The 18159-nt window shown below is 44.8% G+C and overlaps 1 protein-coding gene across 1 annotated transcript in view; it reads left to right on the top strand.

Moving 5' to 3' along the window:
• The window catches only part of MICAL3 (microtubule associated monooxygenase, calponin and LIM domain containing 3), a 346852-nt gene extending 329399 nt beyond the window's left edge, over positions 1-17453 (top strand). Inside the window, exons 47-49 of the mRNA XM_044991795.1 lie at positions 8419-8518; positions 9770-9843; positions 9936-17453. Of these exons, the coding sequence (XP_044847730.1) occupies positions 8419-8518; positions 9770-9843; positions 9936-10120 (359 nt within the window). The 3' untranslated portion in view covers positions 10121-17453. The remainder of the gene's footprint in view (positions 1-8418; positions 8519-9769; positions 9844-9935) is intronic.
• The last annotated feature ends 706 nt before the right edge of the window (positions 17454-18159 follow it).

The following is an 18159-nucleotide window of genomic DNA, read 5'->3' as shown; positions in this document are numbered from 1 at the left end:
TGGCGGGAGGGATAGCTCAGTGGTTTGAGCATTGGCCTGCTAAACCCAGGGTTGTGAGCGCCATCCTTGAGTGGGCCATTTAGGGATCTGGGGCAAAAATCTGTCTGGGGATTAGTCCTGCTTTGAGCAGGGGGTTGGAGTAGATGATCTCCTGAGGTCCCTTCCAACCCTGATATTCTGTGATCTATGTGGGATGCAGGGAGAGACCTGGGAGAAATGACCAGGCCAGGGCCTGGGTTGGCAGAGGGAAAGGGTGTTTATAAGGAAGAGTGAGGCAGGGAATACAACTGGCTCTAACAGTGGAGCAGGTATTGGGAGAAGAGGAGGAGGGTTTTATAAATCTCGTAAATCATAGTGCAGTGGAAACAGCACACATTATCCTTTGTGGCAGGAGTAGTATGTGCACCATCCGACCACTGGGATTAGTGTGTGCACTAAAACAAACACTTTCACCAGTGCTCTATTAGTAGGTGAATGCCAGTGTTTTCACAACAATGCCATGTTGATGTTTTTGAGAACATATTAAAAGCTCCAGAAAAAATGTATATAAAACAACATGTCATGGTTGTGGTCTACTGTAAAGCATCAAATCAGGAAGGAGGTGGATGAGGCATTTCTAGAACAAATAACAGAAATATCCAGAGCACAAGACCTGCTAGTAACGGGGGACTTGAACTACCTAGCCATCTGTTGGAAACACCACATTTTCAATAAGTTCTTGGAGTGTTTGGGGAATTGTATCTATTTCAGAAAGTGGAGGAAGTAACCAGGGGGACAGCAATTGAGACTTGATTCTGACCAACAGGGAGAAATTGGTAGCGAATCTAAAGGTGAAAGGCAATTTGGGTGAAAGTGACATGAAATAACAGATTTCATTATTCTAAGGAAAAGGAAGGAGTGAGAGCACCAGAATAAGGACAATGGACTTAAAAAACTGTGACAAACTCAGAGAAATGGTAGTTAAGGTTCCATGGGAAAAAATATCTAAGGAAATAGTTAAGTAGAGCAGGCAATTGCTTAAGGAAATGGTTTTAAAGGTACAACTGCAAACTATCCCAATGTGAAGGAAAGATAGGAACATTATAAATAAGAGGCCAATATGGCTCCATCAGGAGCTTACTAATGACCTGAAAATCAAAAAGGAATACTACAAAAAGTGGAAACATGGATGAATTGCTAAGGAGAAGTACAAAAGAATAGCTCAAGCGTGTAGGAACAAAATCAGAAAGGGTAAGGTACAAAATTAGTTACACCTAGTAAGGGACATAAAAGGCAATAAGAAGAGGTTCTTTATATGATTAGGAGCAAGAGTAAGATGAAGGAAAGTGCAAGTCCTCTACTTAATGGCAAAGGAGAGCAAATACCTGATGACAGCAAGAAGGCTGAGATGTTTAATGTCTGTTTTGCCTCAGTCTTCACTAAAAAGGTTAATGGTGACCAGATACTCAACACAATTAATATGAACAACAAGGGGGAAGGAACACAAGCTAAAATAGAGGGGAAACAAGTTTAAAGAATATTTAGATAAATTTGATCTATTCAAGTCAGCAGGATATGATGAAATTCATCCTGTGGTACTTAAGGAACTAGTTGAAGCAATTTTGGAACCATTAGCAATTTTCTTTGAGAACTTCTGGAGGATGGGTGAAGTCCCAGAGGAATGGAGAAGGGTATACATACTACCTATCTTTAAAAAGGGGAACGAAGAGGTCTCAGGGAACTGTAGACCAGTCAGCCTAACTTCAATACCTGGAAAGATACTGGAATAAGTTATTAAACGATTAGTTTGTAAGCAACTAGAGGATAATAGAGTTATAAGGAATAGCCACAATGGGTTTGTCAGTTCTGAGTCTGGTACTATTCAATATTTTCATTAAGGACTTGGATATTGGAGTGGAGATTATGTTTATCAAATGTGCAGATGACACCAAACTGGGAGCGGTTGCAAGCACTTTGGGGGGCAGGATTATAATTCAAAATGACCTTGACAAATTGGAGAATTGGTCAGAAATCAAGGTGAAATTTAATAAAGACAAGTGCAAAGTACTTAGCATAGGAAGGGAAAATCAAGTGCACAGCTACAAAATGGGTAATAACTGGGTAGGTGATAGCACTGCTGAAAAGAATCTGGGCTTTATACTAGATCACAAATGAAACATGAATCAACAATGATACAGTTGCAAAAAGGCTAATATTGTTCTGGGGTGTATAACATGAGTGTGGTATGTAAGACGCAGGAGGTGATTGTCCTGCTTTACTTGGCACTGGTGACCCTCACCTAGAGTACTGTGTCCAATTCTGGGTGCCACACTTTAGGAAAGATATGGACAAATTGGAGAGATTCCAGATGAGAGCAACACAAATGATAAAAGGTTTATTAAACCTGATCTAAGATGAAAGTTTTAAAAAAACTGACCATGTTTAATCTTGAGAAAAGAAGACTGAAGGATGACCTGATAAGAGTCTTCAAATGTGTTAAGGGCTATTATAAAGAAGTCAGTGGTTAGTTGCTCTCCATGTCCAGTGAAGGTAGGACAAGAGGCAATGGCTTAATCTGCAACAAGGGAGACTTAGGTTAGATATAAACTTCCAGTGGAGGTTGTGGAATCCCTGTCATTAGAGGTTTTTAAGAACAGGTTGGACAAACACTTGTCATGGATGGTCTAGGTTTACTTGGTCCTGCCTTAGCGCAAGGGGCTGGACTTGATGACTTCTTGAGGTCTCTTCCAGCCCTACATTTTAATGATTTTATATTAAAACAGTAGTACGTGTCTGGAGACCAATAAGCTGGGTTCCATGATAGCTGTGACTTCAGATCATGGCACATGCTGGAGTGTAACAGCTAACATGATAAAAAAGGTAAGTTTTCAACTCAGAAAGCATTGCATTTTACTCTGTCCTTTGCTATTTGTGGTGTTCAGCATATAAAGCTATGCGTATTCCATTTTTTAAAAAGGATTGCTCGTCACCTTTTGAAAACAAAGGTTTTGGTTGTACAGAAGTTAGGAGATTGAGTTAAATTTTCCAGAACAACTTTATCTCTGCTCTGGTATGTATGATCACATAACTTGTATGCACTGACATGACATGCTACATGCTTTTATCTGGTGTAATAGAAAAGAATGCAATTAAACGTAACTCTACAGTGCGTAATTCACATTATGTACATTGTCTTACTGGCAGAGCAGTATTGATATTAATTTAATGGGCTAGAGTTATAGTTGTTATGGGGACCTGAAGCCTTCATAACTTGATTGTCAACACACGTTGCTTGGGGAATGGTTGAGAAGATTATAGGTATTAGCAAAGAAGAGGTTAGGACCAAGAAAAAAGTTCAACCAGAACTGCAAGAAGAGCTTCCATGCTGTAGTTACAGAATAGTAGCAGCAATATAGTCTTCCCTGTGGGACGCGTTATGCAGCAGACATGGGTTTATACCTGGTACCTCACTCATTGGTGTTACAGTGATAACTGCATTTACTAGCTTACAGCCATGCTTCCATGGTCTACCAGTCAGACCACATAACATGCAGGGCCTGCTCAATTCTTGTATGTGCAGTCTGCAGCTGCTATTTCTAGAACTACTTGTCCTTCTTAGAATGATTGTATATTCAAATGTAAGTGACACGTAATCTTTCCAGCATCTGCAACTTTGAACATTTGTAGCAGCACAGTTTGGTGCATGTTTCTGAAAGTTCTGCTTGGACACACTCTGCTCAGTGCTCTTAGACACACAAAAAAGTCTTTGTTCCCAAGGAGCTCACAGTCTAAAAAACAGATCAACCAAGAAAACACTCAGAGATGGAAGTGGTGATAATGATCAGGGGCGGCTCTAGGAATTGCGCCGCCCCAAGCAAGGCGGCACGCCGCGGGGAGCACTCTGGAGGTCGTCGGTCCCGCGGCACCGGTGGACCTCCTGCAGACGTGCTTGCAGATGCTCCACCGGAGCCGTGGGACCAGCGGACCCTCCGCAGGCATGCCTGCGGGAGGTCCACCGGAGCCGCCTGCCGCCCTCCCGTGGCACGCCGCCCCAAGCGCGCGCTTGGCGCGATGGGGTCTGGAGCCGGCCCTGATAATGATATCTTGCGGTGAGTTATAGTTCATGTTCCTCACAGAAGAAGCAGGGTTTCAATGAAGAGATGGGATGTTCAGATGGTGTATACTCAGCACACTATCTTTTACATACATTTCCAGAGTTTTATTTCCAAGCTAAATTTTCTATTAACAAGGCAAATCAAGAATTCCTCAGCCACTATCTTTGAAATATTTAAACAAAGCTGAGGGTGAGTTTTCAGGCTCCCAACGCACACGCGCACACACGCTTGAAAACTTTGTTTCTCCCAGAAAAAACACTTCTGGGCTCAGACCAAGTGTAAGAAATGTCAGTATAAATGGATTTTTTTTTTTAATTCTACATGAACTAAAAAGAGGGCTCAAGCTGTAACTATCACGTTCCTGACTGTGGAACCTCTCCTAATGTTCTCCCTTCCTACTCCCCGTGCAAAAGATTCGTCCTGTCAGAGAGAGCCGTGCTGCTCAGTCACATGATTTTGCAAGCTGATGTGCTTTCCCACCCACTCCAGTGTGTCCTATATGTGCTGCACTAGTTCTGTGATGGTCCCTTCTAACACCCTCCCTGTTCACCAATATTGTAGGTCTCTATAGTGAGAGCTGTCTCACTGTCATATATGCTGAGTTATTTTGAATTCTGTGAGTTATGAATTCTCCTCCTCATATAATTGCTGTTGAGTTACTGCCTTTCCCTGACACAGGCATTCCTTCCTTTTTAACTATACAGGGAGAGGGATAGCTCAGTGGTTTGAGCATTGTCCTGCTAAACGCAGGGTTGTGAGTTCAATCCTTGAGGGGGCCACTTAGGGATGTGGGGCAAAATCAGTACTTGGTCCTGCTAGTGAAGGCAGGGGGCTGGACTCGATGACCTTTCAGGGTCCCTTCCAGCTCTATGAGATAGGTTTATCTCTCTCTATATATTTTAGGTATCTTAAGCCTCCAGCTTTGATATTCAGTCACTTCTTGGTCCATGTGTTCTCCTGAGATACTGTTAGAAATGTTAATTATTGGTGGACATGCTGTTTCTTTAAAAGTGGGTTCAATTTCATGTTGCTGCCCCTCCCCCTCTCCTCCTCCTCGGATGACCGTCTAGTTCAGAGATTCTCAACCTTTTTCTTTCCCAGTCTCCCCCCAACATGCTGTAAAAACTCCACAGCCCACCTGTGCCACAATAACTGGTTTTCTGTGTATAAAAGCCAGGGCCAGTGTTAGGGCAATTGCGTGGGGCCACAGAGGCCCCCATGAAGCTACATTGCTCTGGCGTCGGCTTCAGCCTCGGGTGGCAGGGCTCAGGGCCCCAAGTTTCAGACCCATACAGGCAATGGAGACCTTTTAGATCTTATTTTAAATGCTGACATTTATCAGCAAGAGATAATTATTCACCTGTCCTCACCTACTGTCCTGGTATCTCATACACTCAACATGGTGTTAGAGTGAAGCCTCTGCAACTGAAAACCCACAATGAACAGGAAAAACTCAAGAGTAATCTTCCTCCCTGTAACTGTACAGCTCAGTAACCGCTTCTCCCACTGCCTCAGTCTGCTCCTGTCTGTTATCCGTGCTGATGAGGGACCTTACTCATCTGTAGATTGTTTCCCTCGTTTCTGCTTCTCCATTTCTTGTATTTTTTCTTTTCTTCTTGTTGTTTCCTTTCTTTCTCACTCTTACGCTTTTTGTCCTCTGCTTGTCTTTTATTTCACCCCTTTCCCCCTCTTCCTCTCCTCCTCCTCCTCCTCCTCCTCTCCTCCCTCTTCCTCATTTGGTCTTACTGAAGTTGAGCCCAATGCCGGGACACCACGCCGTAGACCTCTCTCCTTCTGCCCTTGCTGTGCCCATGAAGGTAATGTAACCTCACGCAACCTCTATCCCCCTCCACCCCAGCTGGATTTTCATAGCAGCACTAATTGGCTGGTGACATAAAATATCTATATATCCAACCTCCAAACCCCTTCCTGTCTCCTTCCCTCAGTCTCAGTAGCAACCTCTGTAACAAGCTTGTATGAGTGTGCAATTTTTAAAGGTACAGTATCCCTTTTTCTGTTTTTAACTGGGGAAGGGGTAGTCTCAAGGTCACTGGGGCATTGATTTGCAGTGGCAGCAGCAGCAGTATCATACTCTAAAGCTCCTGTTTTCATTTGGTGTATTTGATTTCTCTATTCTTTGTCACAGGTGTCTGGGAGACGGGGCGGGGGATGAGGGAAGAGAATCTCCTTCCGTAAACGACAGTTTTATTGTATGGATGGATTAAAGGAATACTGTGTCCTTACAAAGACCGGTTTGCAAAACATCCTTGAGCTTTAAAAAACCAACCAACCTAAACCAGACTGGTCTTCCGTGATCCATGTCTTGCTGAGTGCATTCTTGAATTTGTCCCAGATGGAGTTTGCCATAGTAGAGTTTCCATTGCCAAGGCATGGGGTAGGGGGTGGAATGTGATCACAGCATAACTTTGCTAACCACTTACTCTGCTTTCCATGGTGCTCTCATATCGATTGTCCACCCTCCCTCCCCACCCCTCCCACATCCCTCTGCTCATTGGCTGTTAAAAACAAATACATAAATACATACAATCATGGGTCAGTAGCAAGGTGTATTTGGCTGTTTCTTAGAGGCATTTATTTTACATCCTGGCACTGGAAAGGGTGGGGAGACTTCCCAGTGCTTTCATGGCGCCACTGCACTGGACATCTGCATGTCTAAGCTCCCCCCTCCCATGGCCACCTGGGCATATTGTGCAGAGAGGTTCAGAAAAGAATGCTTGGAACTGAGCAATAGACTGGTATAAAATCCAGAGAGCCAGAATTTGTTATGGGGGACCAGGGGGCAGTATCCCCTAAACATTTACTATTTCTGTATTTCAGTAGCAGGTACTTCTAAGCAGGAAAGCTGCTGCTTAACAGGAGGTACTGGATCTCCCATGTGACCTCAGTGTAAGGGCTGGTTGGAGCTAGGGATGGAGGCAGGGCACTGATATGAATGTACTGATCATTGGAGTGGCACATATTTCCAGCTTTCTCAGTATTTGGAATTTAAATAGCAAACCTTCTGTTTGGTTGTTTCTGGTCTCCATAAGACTGTGCTTAAAAGAGAAGCTGCTTCTAATATAGATGCCGAGTGTCCATAATGCATAACTAGGCAGAGATGTCAATTAAGCTAGGAAACTTTGTTAGTCTGTGGAGAGTGAGAGAAGATGAGGTTCAGTCGTGCAGCTGGCAGAGGCCTGCATCATAAACACCAACAGGTGCTCGGCTCAAATCTCTGCACCTTCGAGCTCAGTTTGGAGGCCTCCCTCTTGCAGCAAACTCCATGCACGCAGGCAGCCACCCAGTGAAGGGTCAGAGAGGTCCCCCTGGATGTAGCTCATTGCAGGATCAAGGGGCCCAAAATAGGCGTGACCTTGGAATAGCTTCTATGGTGTATTCTTGGGTCTGAGGCATATCTCAAATCACTGCAGAAAGTTCTAGAGAACATAGTGTAGCAATTTAATCTGCAATATATTTGACACCATTGGAGCCTTGCCTGTGGGTTATGAGATGAGGAGGCGCAGGGTTGTTTCTTTTAAAATAAAATAAAATGAAATTTTAAAAAGTGAGTTCTGAAGTGGGTTCTCGCTCTCTCCCTTTTATATTAGCAAATGTAGCATGGGTTTCTGTGCGTGTAGTTCTAATGCTGATGAGCAATTCTAGGAATAACGGACTTGTAGGACGCAGTGAACTGCTGTTAATAGATGCACTAGGAGAAGGCTCGCCAAAGAGAGTGGCAATGCAGCAGGAAGGAACCACAAGAGAGGAGAATTCTTCAACGGATGAGCCAGTGAAAAGGCAGGGTTTCAATAGAGGTGGGCAAGGGGCCACTCTTAGCCAGTAAAAGAACTGATTCAGTTCATGTGACTGACGGACAGGAGGGTATAACATATGGGATACAGAGGGGGGGTTTTGGAGTGTGGGGGGAGGTTCCAGTCAGCATACATTAAAGGCGGTAACATGAAGGAGGTGCAAAAAAGGTTGTTAAAGTTCAAGGTCATTTAGGGAAGCCTAAATAGAAATGAGCCACTAAATTATGGGTTTACCATAATGAGAAGGGGGGGGAGGAGCAATGGCAAAAACGGATTCAGAATGTGTTGATCCAAGGAGGAGAGAATCCTTTCGGAGGTGACACCTACAGTTCTGTGCCCTCCTCTTTCTGTGTGCCGTAGGCAAACTAAACGGACCCGGCTTGGGAGTGCTCTGGCAGCATCTTGCTCGGCTTTCTTTGCACATTTTGCCCCCATTTTTGTTCCTGGCTGTCGGGGCTCGTGGGGATGGCAGGGCATCATCCTGAAAACTTACAAGGTTTCTCTCTTGGCAGGCATGGGGAAGAAGGATGATCCAAAACTGATGCAGGAGTGGTTCAAGCTGGTGCAGGAGAAGAATGCTTTGGTGCGCTACGAGTCTGAGCTGATGATATTGTGAGTGAGCAGAGGCTTTCTGCATGGGGTAGCACAGCTTCAAAGATGAGATTACTCACAGATAGTACTGGCAGGGTCTCCTTCCAGCACTGTCGTAAGAGTGGTAAGAGGCCAGTAATAAGTGTTCAGAAGCCTCTTGGATAGAATGCAGTTCCCAGCCAGTAAGTTAATAAAGGTACATTTTGGAAGAGTCTCTAGTACAAAAAGAACTTGTGATGAGTGGAAGCACAAAAGGTTTGGATAAGTCGTAAGTGTGAATGTTAACCAAAGGTTTGAGCCCTCACTCTGTCCTCCCAGGCTCTTTCCGTACAAAGCATCCCTTGCTTGCAGGTTCAGCCCCAATCTTTCATCTGTAGTTTTAGTGGCAAGTGGTCTTCGGGGAATGACTGGGCAACCCGTTCTCCTGCTGGTCCAGGGTCCTTTTTTGAATGCAGTCAAGCTGTCTGCATTCCTATCCCTTCTTTAAATGGGTCCTGTAGTCCTCTGTTTCCAGTGGGACCCCACAGCCTTCCAACTGGGCGCAGATGCTACAGCTCTTTTCCAGCTTAGGAACACCTGGGACTTCCATAGTGTTTATACACCAAAGTGCACTGCATGCTACTGAAACAAGTTTCTGAGCAAGCAAGACTTGACTTTGGTGTTTCAAAAGCTCAGTGTGCTCTGGGATGCTACTACCAGAGAAGCCCCAAAATGCTGCTCAGATTGGAATCTGAGGAGGCAATGCCCTCAGTCGTCCATTATTTGGCAGGTAACTTTTTCTTCAGAGTGGGATGTAGCAGGAGGGAGACTTGCACAGAGGTAAAATGTGGCTTGAGCAATGACTGCAGATGCATCTGCTCCTTCACGCTGTCTCTGTCTTGGATTTGAAATCCAGCTGGTAACACTGTGAATAAAGTCAGTCTAAGAAAGCAGCTGGGCTGGTTGCTGCCCAGACATGTGAAAAAGGGAATCTCTCTCCACAATCTTCTTTGTCTTTCTCCATCTGCTCACTCCTGTTGAAGACCGGTGCTGTGGAAGCATTAAGATTACATTTTAATCAGGAAAGAAATGGCTACACATCTCCAGTGTTGTTCCAAAAGGAGTCAGAACAGTGCTGAAAGGTGGGGAGGGGTCTGGGAAGGTAAATACAGTACGGTGGGAGGAGAGTAAACACCAGAATATTTTAATTTGCTTAAGTGGCAGTCTGTGTGGTGGCTCCTTGCCAGCCCAGCACATGCCATAGGTTCATTCTTGATTTGTTTCTCCTTTCAGTGCTCGAGAACTAGAGCTGGAAGACAGGCAGAGCCGGTTACAGCAGGAACTCCGGGAGAGGATGGCAGTGGAAGGTAAGGGTGAAGAGGACCGGCAATCCATGGAGTACGTTCATGTATTTGTTCCCAGTCCTGGATCCTTTGACACTTTTGATTTTTTTCTCCAGATCACCTGAAAACAGATGAGGAGCTGTCAGAAGAGAAGAGGATCCTGAACGAGATGCTAGAAGTCGTGGAGCAGAGAGACTCTCTGGTGGCCCTCCTTGAGGAGCAGCGGCTTCGAGAAAAAGAGGAGGACAAGGACCTGGAAGCTGTTATGCTGTCCAAGGGCTCTAGCTTGAACTGGTCCTGAGCTAACATACTCACCTCTGCTGGTCTGTGCTATCCAGTTGGCCCATGCTGAGTTTGCCAGAACTACCTGGATCGAGAGATCTTGAGGGAGAAACCTTGTTAAGGGTTCTGCAGCATGCAGGAATTCAGTTTGAAGCACCCAGAAGCCTTTTGACAAGTGGGTTTGGTTCTAGAGGCTTGGGTCCTGCACAACGTCTGCAAACCAAGCTGAAGACGATGGCCTGAGATTGTGCAGTCTCCTTGGGGTCCTGTACAAGGGGCCATCAGGATTTGTGATATGAGGGAAAAGGGTAAACTTTTTGTGGAGGGATTTATTACCTTTTAATGGGGGAAAACCCTTAACCAAACTGGATTTGCTGCAGTCTGATCTCTCTCCCTTTTTCACTATTAGCATTTTTTAATAAGAGGGAGAGAAATGGCTACCCTCTCCTGAAAACCACAGCAGCCTGTAGCAGTCCTTGAGGGAGTTAAGCAGCTAAAGGAGAGCTCCCAAAGCCCAGAGCAGCACCTTCTTTGTTTTATTGTTCCTCCCCACCAAAGAAACAAACCTGAGGCGAGCATTATGTATGGATGTGAAGGAACACTGGGAAGAGAAAACATTGGTGGTGTGTTTGTTTGAAACCTCTTCTGTCCATCCTGGCTTTTGCAGAGACAAGGGCCTCAGAGGACACATGCTCACTCTCTCTATCGTACTCTCCAGAGTTATGCTTATGAGAAGAAGAGTAGAGAAAGAGTGGGGAATTCTCACCCACTTTGCTACACACTGGACAGAGAGCTACTGCTGGTCTTGTGTCTTCATGGCCACTGTTCAAAGGCCAATACGTTTCTCTGGTTTGTTTTTTGTTGTGACCATTTTGACACTGGAAAATACTGACTTTGTGGGACAAGGGTAAGTGTTTTGAGGGGGGAGAGGGGGGTCGTCAAACGGCATTTCCCTGGCTTTTAAACCCAGAGAGGGAGCCACCTCTGGATGAAACGTTGTTGGGACTCTTCCGTGTTTGTTTGTTGTTTTTCCCCTCTCTTTCATTTTTGCACGTCAGAAATGAAGCTTAAGACCTGCCTGGGTCCTCAGTCACCTTGACCCTTTTATGTCAATTAACTTATTTTTTTAATACTTGAAAGAAGATTCATTTTTGTACCTTTTAAGAAACAAATGGACAAGTGAGTGATGGGTGTGTGCCTGCTGCATCCCACAAGCTCTGCTTCTATATTACAGGACTCTTGTTACCTGTGGCTATTTATTAGTATTGTTATTAATAATGTTAATGTTACACTTCTTGGGTCGGGGAGGAGTGTGTGTTTTAACTCTAGGAGAGCAAGACACTACCACAGATTGGTCCCTGCTTTGCATACAGGGCAGACTTCATGGACTCATGTATGCATCCTGCCCTAGCCAAGTCCTTTTTATGGTGAACTCCTGCACATCCATGGAGTTGTGAGAATCCAGTAGTGTTCATAGCAGATTTTCCCTCTGTATCCCGGATTCCTTCTTTCTGGACTAACAAACCTGTAATTTATTTGAATACCATTAATTGTTTGTAACAAGAAAACCAAAATTGTGACCTAAAAATTATCCACCAATGTCTCCCTTCCACTTAGAGGGTGAACCCTGCCATTGTAAAAACTGCCTAGACTGACTTCCAGTTTAGCAAATTAGGCACAATTCTTTCTGCATCTGCCAAAGCAGGCTCCTTTCTGCTCCACTCCCAGAGCTGCTGCCTTTGATCCAGGAGGGTGCCCGTTGTTCTCCAACTTGCAGTAGTGGGCAGGACATACAGTGAGCAATCCAGCTACCATGCTGGGAAGGACTCTGCCATCTGTCACCATTTGGCAGACTCCAAAAGTACACTACATCCTTAACCTATCCCACTGGGCATAGGGCATGATGCCAGGCATCCCTCTTAACTTTGAATTTCCCAGCCGAGTTTGGTTTGTGTCACATCCTTAGCATGATCCATTGTTAGTGTGTTTTTCTCTGGGGTTTAAGCTTGATTCCCCAGGTATCTGAGAGCGAGTGTCCCATTCCCAAACAAATCCATACAGTACCATTGAGATTGCCGACGCCATAGCCTGAAGTACAGGCTGGTGATGGAACAGATACACAATCAGTGGGGTCCTTCTCATTTAATCTTCTGCTGTATCTGAAAGGGACTCTCCTTTCTGCTTTGGGGAGACTCCTTGAGTTACTCGCTTCCAGTGTTCATAAAGGACATGGATCCTTCCTTTTTGGCCATCTGCTCCCCCCAGCAGAATCCTCTGGATTCCTGTGGGAGCTTGGAGGAGCCCCATGTCTGTTTTCTTGACTTCGCACCACTGTTAGGAACCCATGCCATGCCCACTGTACTTCAAGCAGAGGAGGAATGGATGGGACACTCTCCAGAGACCATCTGCAAAGCTGTTTAGTTGGCTGCGGAAACATACTTGCTCCCACTCGACCCCAGCCCAGCTAGCAGGGGCTGAGCAAGCTGTCTCCTATGCTTCCTGCTCTTTCCATCCCAGGAAGTATGTGACCACAAATTAAACCCAAGGTTTAGCACAGCAACGCAGAGAGCCAGCCACTATGTTACTTAACAGTGCACATGCTAGGTATCCAGAGCAAAACTCCTGTGAAGTGCTGGCATTCCCGTGGAATGTCTGCACATAGACCTTCACCCGCCTGTGTAGTGAAGCGGCAAGCTGTAGCTGCAGACCCAGCAGGGGGAGTTTACACACACAGTTTTTGTAGGTTGCACCACAAAAATAGCGACTTCTCACACACAAAAATTAGGGTGTCTCTTGCTGCCTGTTTTCCTAAAACCAGCCTCAACCCATTTTAATAGCACACAGTGTTTGAGGAACACAGCTGATTTTGGACTGGAGATCATTAAATACGCACTGCAAATAAAAAACCAAAAAGCTACCCTGCCCTCCTCATTTATGCTGTATAAAAAGAGCCTCTTGACATAATATTTTTTAAATTGCTGGTGGCTTGTTATAGAAGAAATATGAGGTTCCCACTTTTCTCTTTGTGCTGGCAGACTTGAATAGTGATGTCACACAAGGTTCTAATGTGACAACAGCCCTCCCTGCCCCCAGCTAAAAGGGTGGTGGGGAGATGCGTGTTCTTAAACTCTGCAACCCTTCAGGTCTCACTGGCCTCAGAGGAGAAAGTAAGAACCTAATGCACATGTAAAAACAAGAAAAAAAGAAAAACAATTTAAAACCAAAATTGAGGCCTGTTTTACATCATAAAACTGTAAAGGGCACAATTTGTATTTGCAGTTCACTTAAATTTTAAGAAAATCCATCACATAAGCACTAGTTTTTAATTAAAAATATTTAGTTTTTGGAATGAAATATAGAGACTCTTGTCACATGAAACCATCTGGGTGCGTATTTTCAAACTGCCTTCTTTGCAACTGCTTCTGAGCAAGGTGTTCTACAGAGCCGTCCCTTGGGTAGGGCGAATCGGGGCAACCACCTTGGGGGGTCCCGTGGGCCAGCGCGATTGGCCAGTGCGGTCAGTCGTGAAAGAGATGAATCTGTCACTTTCGCCCTGGGCCCCGCTCCCACCTAGGGATGGCCCTGGTGTTCTAACTCTTCGAGCTAGTAGAGATGGATAACAACAAAACTGTGGCAATGTTCATTCAGTGATACGTGCTGCCTTGAATGTGAGGGAGGCCAAAGGCCTTCAGCCTCGGAGAAATATGCATCTATTAGTACAAGTGTGTGCCCCCATAGATGGTACTAACCAGACCACGGGCTGGCTCAGCAGTGAGGTGAAAGCTGAGTTTGGAACCTAAGCTCCATGTCTGTTCCTAAACTGGCTGAGACTGGGGACATGCAGGAGGCAGGGTATTCAGTCCCTGGGGAGGAAGGAGTCCTAGGCTTCAGACTGCTCAGATGTGGATGGAGGACAATCCAGCGCTGGGCTAGAGGGACTGGTTCAACCGAATGTGAAGCCCTAACCCTTGCTGGGGAGAAGAAAGAATAAAAGAGGAAACGGGGGTGAGGGAGAGTCCCCAACCAAAAGAATTGGGTTTTTTATTTGGGGCAATACAAATAATTTTAAAACCGATTTTCAAACTAGAAATCTCATCTCCTGGGAACAAGAATATCTTTTAATATGGATTCCTTTTTAAGTAATCACCAATGACTGTAAAAGCCACCAGGGTTGTGTCCCAAGCTTCAACCCAAGCTGCTGCCCCTGTGATAGGTGGCCTGAAGCTGCTCTTTGAAAAGAAACTTGCATTTCAGATGAAAAATGGATTTTAGGAATTGGAAGAGAGGTAGGGGTCAATTTGAGATTTGAAAAGCAAACTGCATTGACTAGGTATAATCCCTTAGGGTGTGTGTCTACCACAGTGCGGGGAGAGCCTCCCAGCCCGGGTAGACAGACACAAACTAGCTCTGCATGAGCTAGCATGCTAAAAATAGCACTGTAGACATTGCAGCACAGGCTAGCCACCCAAGTACAAGCCTGTCTGAGCCCAGAGGCTAGCCCCTGCTGCCACCCTTGCCGTAATGTCCACGCTGCTCTTTTGTGTGTCTCTACCTGAGCTGGGAGGCACCTTCTGAGCTGCAGTGTGGACATAACCTTAATGCCTGATCCTGCAAACAACATACTACTGGGCATAGCACTGACCACTGTGAGGAGTCCCTTCAGGGGGACAACACATTGTAGTAAGTACTATTCTTGATAAGTCTTTGCAGCATTGGGTGCTTAGCTAAATAGATGTTACAAAATGTTTCAAGCCAGCTTCTAGAATCCCTGTCACTTGTTCAGTTTCTCCAACACATGGGGATTATCTTTCTCAGTAGCACCTGCCCCTTTGATGCTGCGTCTCCGCTGGGATCTCCTGATGACTCAGAATTGGGAAGTTCTAGAATATGATAACAAAAATACATATCTGTATAAGACTTGCCTTACAACTTTGAAGCTTTCCTGTACTTTCCGATGGCTTCTTGTTTGGTAATTAATTGTTTTTCAATTCTGTTCAAGATATTTAACATTTATTTTTTACTCATTTATTCGTCTTCCCACCGAACATAGGATCTTTCTTCTTGTACCATAGTCTCCGAGAACAGCTCCCACCTGAAGCAAGGTGATTTCAGGAATGTGATCTCTGTTGGGAGCACAGTACCCAGTGTACAGCCCTTCCTGCTGTGGGCGGTCGCATGCAATGAGCTCCACAGCTTTTAATTTCCATTCTCTGAAAGTGAGCATTAAAAATAGACCTTGATGGCCGTATGCTTAGCTCCTGTGGTCAGTCACAAATGCTCCCTCCCACCCCAGCCTCATCCAGTAATCCAGCCCTCCCCAGACAGAGTCTAAACTATAACGATGCAGGAATAAATAGGGCAGTAATGTTTCACTAAGGAAAAACTCCTGATATCCTTTTCCTTTAATAATGTTGTTGCTTGTTCATGACTGTATTGGTATGAGAAAAGTCGCTATGGTTAAGTAATCCTGATTTTATACGCATGGCTGATGCATTGTGCCCTGATTCCTTTGATTAGTCTTATAAAATGAAATTAAATAATCCTCATCTTTGAGAAATGGCTCCTTCTGCTACAGGTCTCTCTGCATCAGAGATGTTCTCCCAATCATTAGAAAGGTTAAACATTCATGAATTGCCCATGCAATAACCACTCTGAATCTTGCCCACCTCTTCCCTTTGTGAGTGTCTGAAATCTCAGAGGTAGAACAGCAAAAGAGCTAAATACTGGCTTCATATTTCCTAATGCACTTTGTGGGCTGAGCTGAAGAACGCCTTGGGCCAGCTCACGGAGTGGCAATGTGTGCTGCCTGGAGTTAAGTTCCCCTGTCCCTGGGATGGGGTTCCCCTGAAGTACTGGACAGAGTCAGACTCCCCTGTACCTAAAGTGGGAACAGACCCCTCCACTCTGAGGAGCAAACTAAGATGAGGCCAGTGCTTGTGCTCAGGGCTGGGATCAGGTTGAGAAGAGGGATCGTCCTTTCAGAGGGGCAACTCGGCAGCCTGTCCTTGTGCACTTGTGAATCATGAGAGTCAGTGCAACTTGGTGAGGCCCAAACCCTCTAAAGAGCTGTGCTTCCCTACCTATACCAAGCCTGCTCTGGAGATCATTCCTCCAGAGAAAAACCATGCAAAGGGAAGGACATTAATGTCTTTCAGCTCGAACTTCCAAATACAATTTTGTCTTTTTAACTTAACCAAAACTCCATTTGTCCAATTGGAGAGTGGCTCCTCTTCTTGCAAACTCCATTGCTAAACATATCAAGATAGGATTATAGAGCAACAGCAGGTTTTAAAACAGTCACGTGAATCTGTTTTTCTCTCCCTCTGTCTCCGCATTTCCTGTAAATATTTGTTTGTGTGTTGGCTGTACAAACACCAATGGATCCTTGGTTCACCCTGGTGGTCAAAAAATGAGTTTTGCAGTGTCCAGGCCTCCATCAGAACACAGTGCTTGCACAGAGCTAGTTAGCATGTTTGTCTGCACTTCGTGGTGGTTTTTAATATTTTTATACATCCTAATCAAGAACATTTTAGATCATTTGAAAGGTCTAGATTGCATGATCTGGAGCAGCCATTGGTTCCATTTTTTAACAGTTGATCCTAAAACATTCACCACCACTTCCTTTGGTTAAAACTTTTAAAATGAAATTTTGATTAACTGTTTACATCGGATGCTGATGGATAAGAAGCATTGCATAATTTAATCTCTCATATGTAAAAATGTGAAAAGCCACAACATGGCTCTCAGGAGTTGGAACTGTTACCATCTGCAATAAAAAGAAGTCTCTAAATATACCATGAAACGGCCTGTATATAATTCATGGGAGAAATCACTTCCTCCTTGGCTGATGCACGATAACAGAGATTAGACGCTTTCTGAACGTTCCTGCTTTTGGAGATGCTTAGAACGGTGCTATATAGGCAGTGGAGTTGAACAGACAAGGGTGTCATGAAAGGTGTAGATGTGAAGGAGAAAATGCCATGTTATGATGGCACTGCAGTAATTTAAATAATTTTCTCTCTCTCATATATATGTATGTATGTATATATATATGTGTGTGTGTGTGTGTGTGTGTGAAGTCCAGTCCAATTGAAGGGATTTGCTTTGGCACCTTCCCCTTGGGATGTGAGTGAACTCTGATATTCAGACTGTTCAAGGCTTTTATAGTTGGTGAGTGTGGAGTGTTAACAGGAAAGTGTGTGCCCTACATGTATAAAACATCCAGCCTGTTTTCTTTGGTTTGGTTGTGTTTTATTTTTTGTTTTTTATGCACACTTGCTTTGTTGGTGTTGAGATTTTAGCACCTCAGGTGGCCAACTGAACTAAAAAATAAAGTCATTCATTATTTTTTTCTTTTTGTTGCTGGAGTTGCCATTTGTTTCACTTACCATTTGTTTGCTTGCTTCCATGATGGACTTCAAAAGAGGGAGTAAAGGAGCAAGAGAGGTTGATCCTGTCTTTAAGACACAGGGCTGGGTGGTAGGAAACCTGAGTTCTGCTCCTGTCTCTGCCACGGAGTTACCTTGAGCAAGTCACTTATCTTTGTGCCCCAGTTGCAGTATGTGAGGTCTTTTGACCTGAGATACAAGAAACAAGTCTGCTGTTCTGTTCTGACAAAGCTCAGCACTATGGCCCATCCTTTCCCCGTCTCGTACATGATTTCTCAGTTCTTCTCCAGGGGAGGAGCTGGCAATGGTGAAAGATGAAATAGCCTAGAGGGTGCTGGCAGGGTGGGAATATAGGAGCCAAATGAATCCTAGGAACTGGTACCAGGCCATAAAGCTGGGAGAGGGGAGCTAATGTCTAAGTTACAGAGGGCCTTGTGCTAGTTGTAAGCCCTCTTTCAAAGGAAATGCCCACTGTTCCTCAAGTTGCTGCGGAGTGTTTCCGCCTAGTGGAGAGCCATAGAGCCAGCAGATGTGGTGCTGTCCGCCTTTGGAGCAGCTGGTTTTCCTTTGGAGTAATAAAATCGGAAGGAGCTGCCTCCATCTGCATTAACTTAGTGACATGGGCCATTGATATGAGATCAAACCACTGGTCTGGCTCTGCCCCTGCCTT

Source organism: Mauremys mutica, chromosome 1, assembly GCF_020497125.1.
Source record: "Mauremys mutica isolate MM-2020 ecotype Southern chromosome 1, ASM2049712v1, whole genome shotgun sequence".
NCBI classification, from domain to species: domain Eukaryota; kingdom Metazoa; phylum Chordata; order Testudines; family Geoemydidae; genus Mauremys; species Mauremys mutica.
This window is presented reverse-complemented; position numbering and strand designations above follow the sequence as displayed.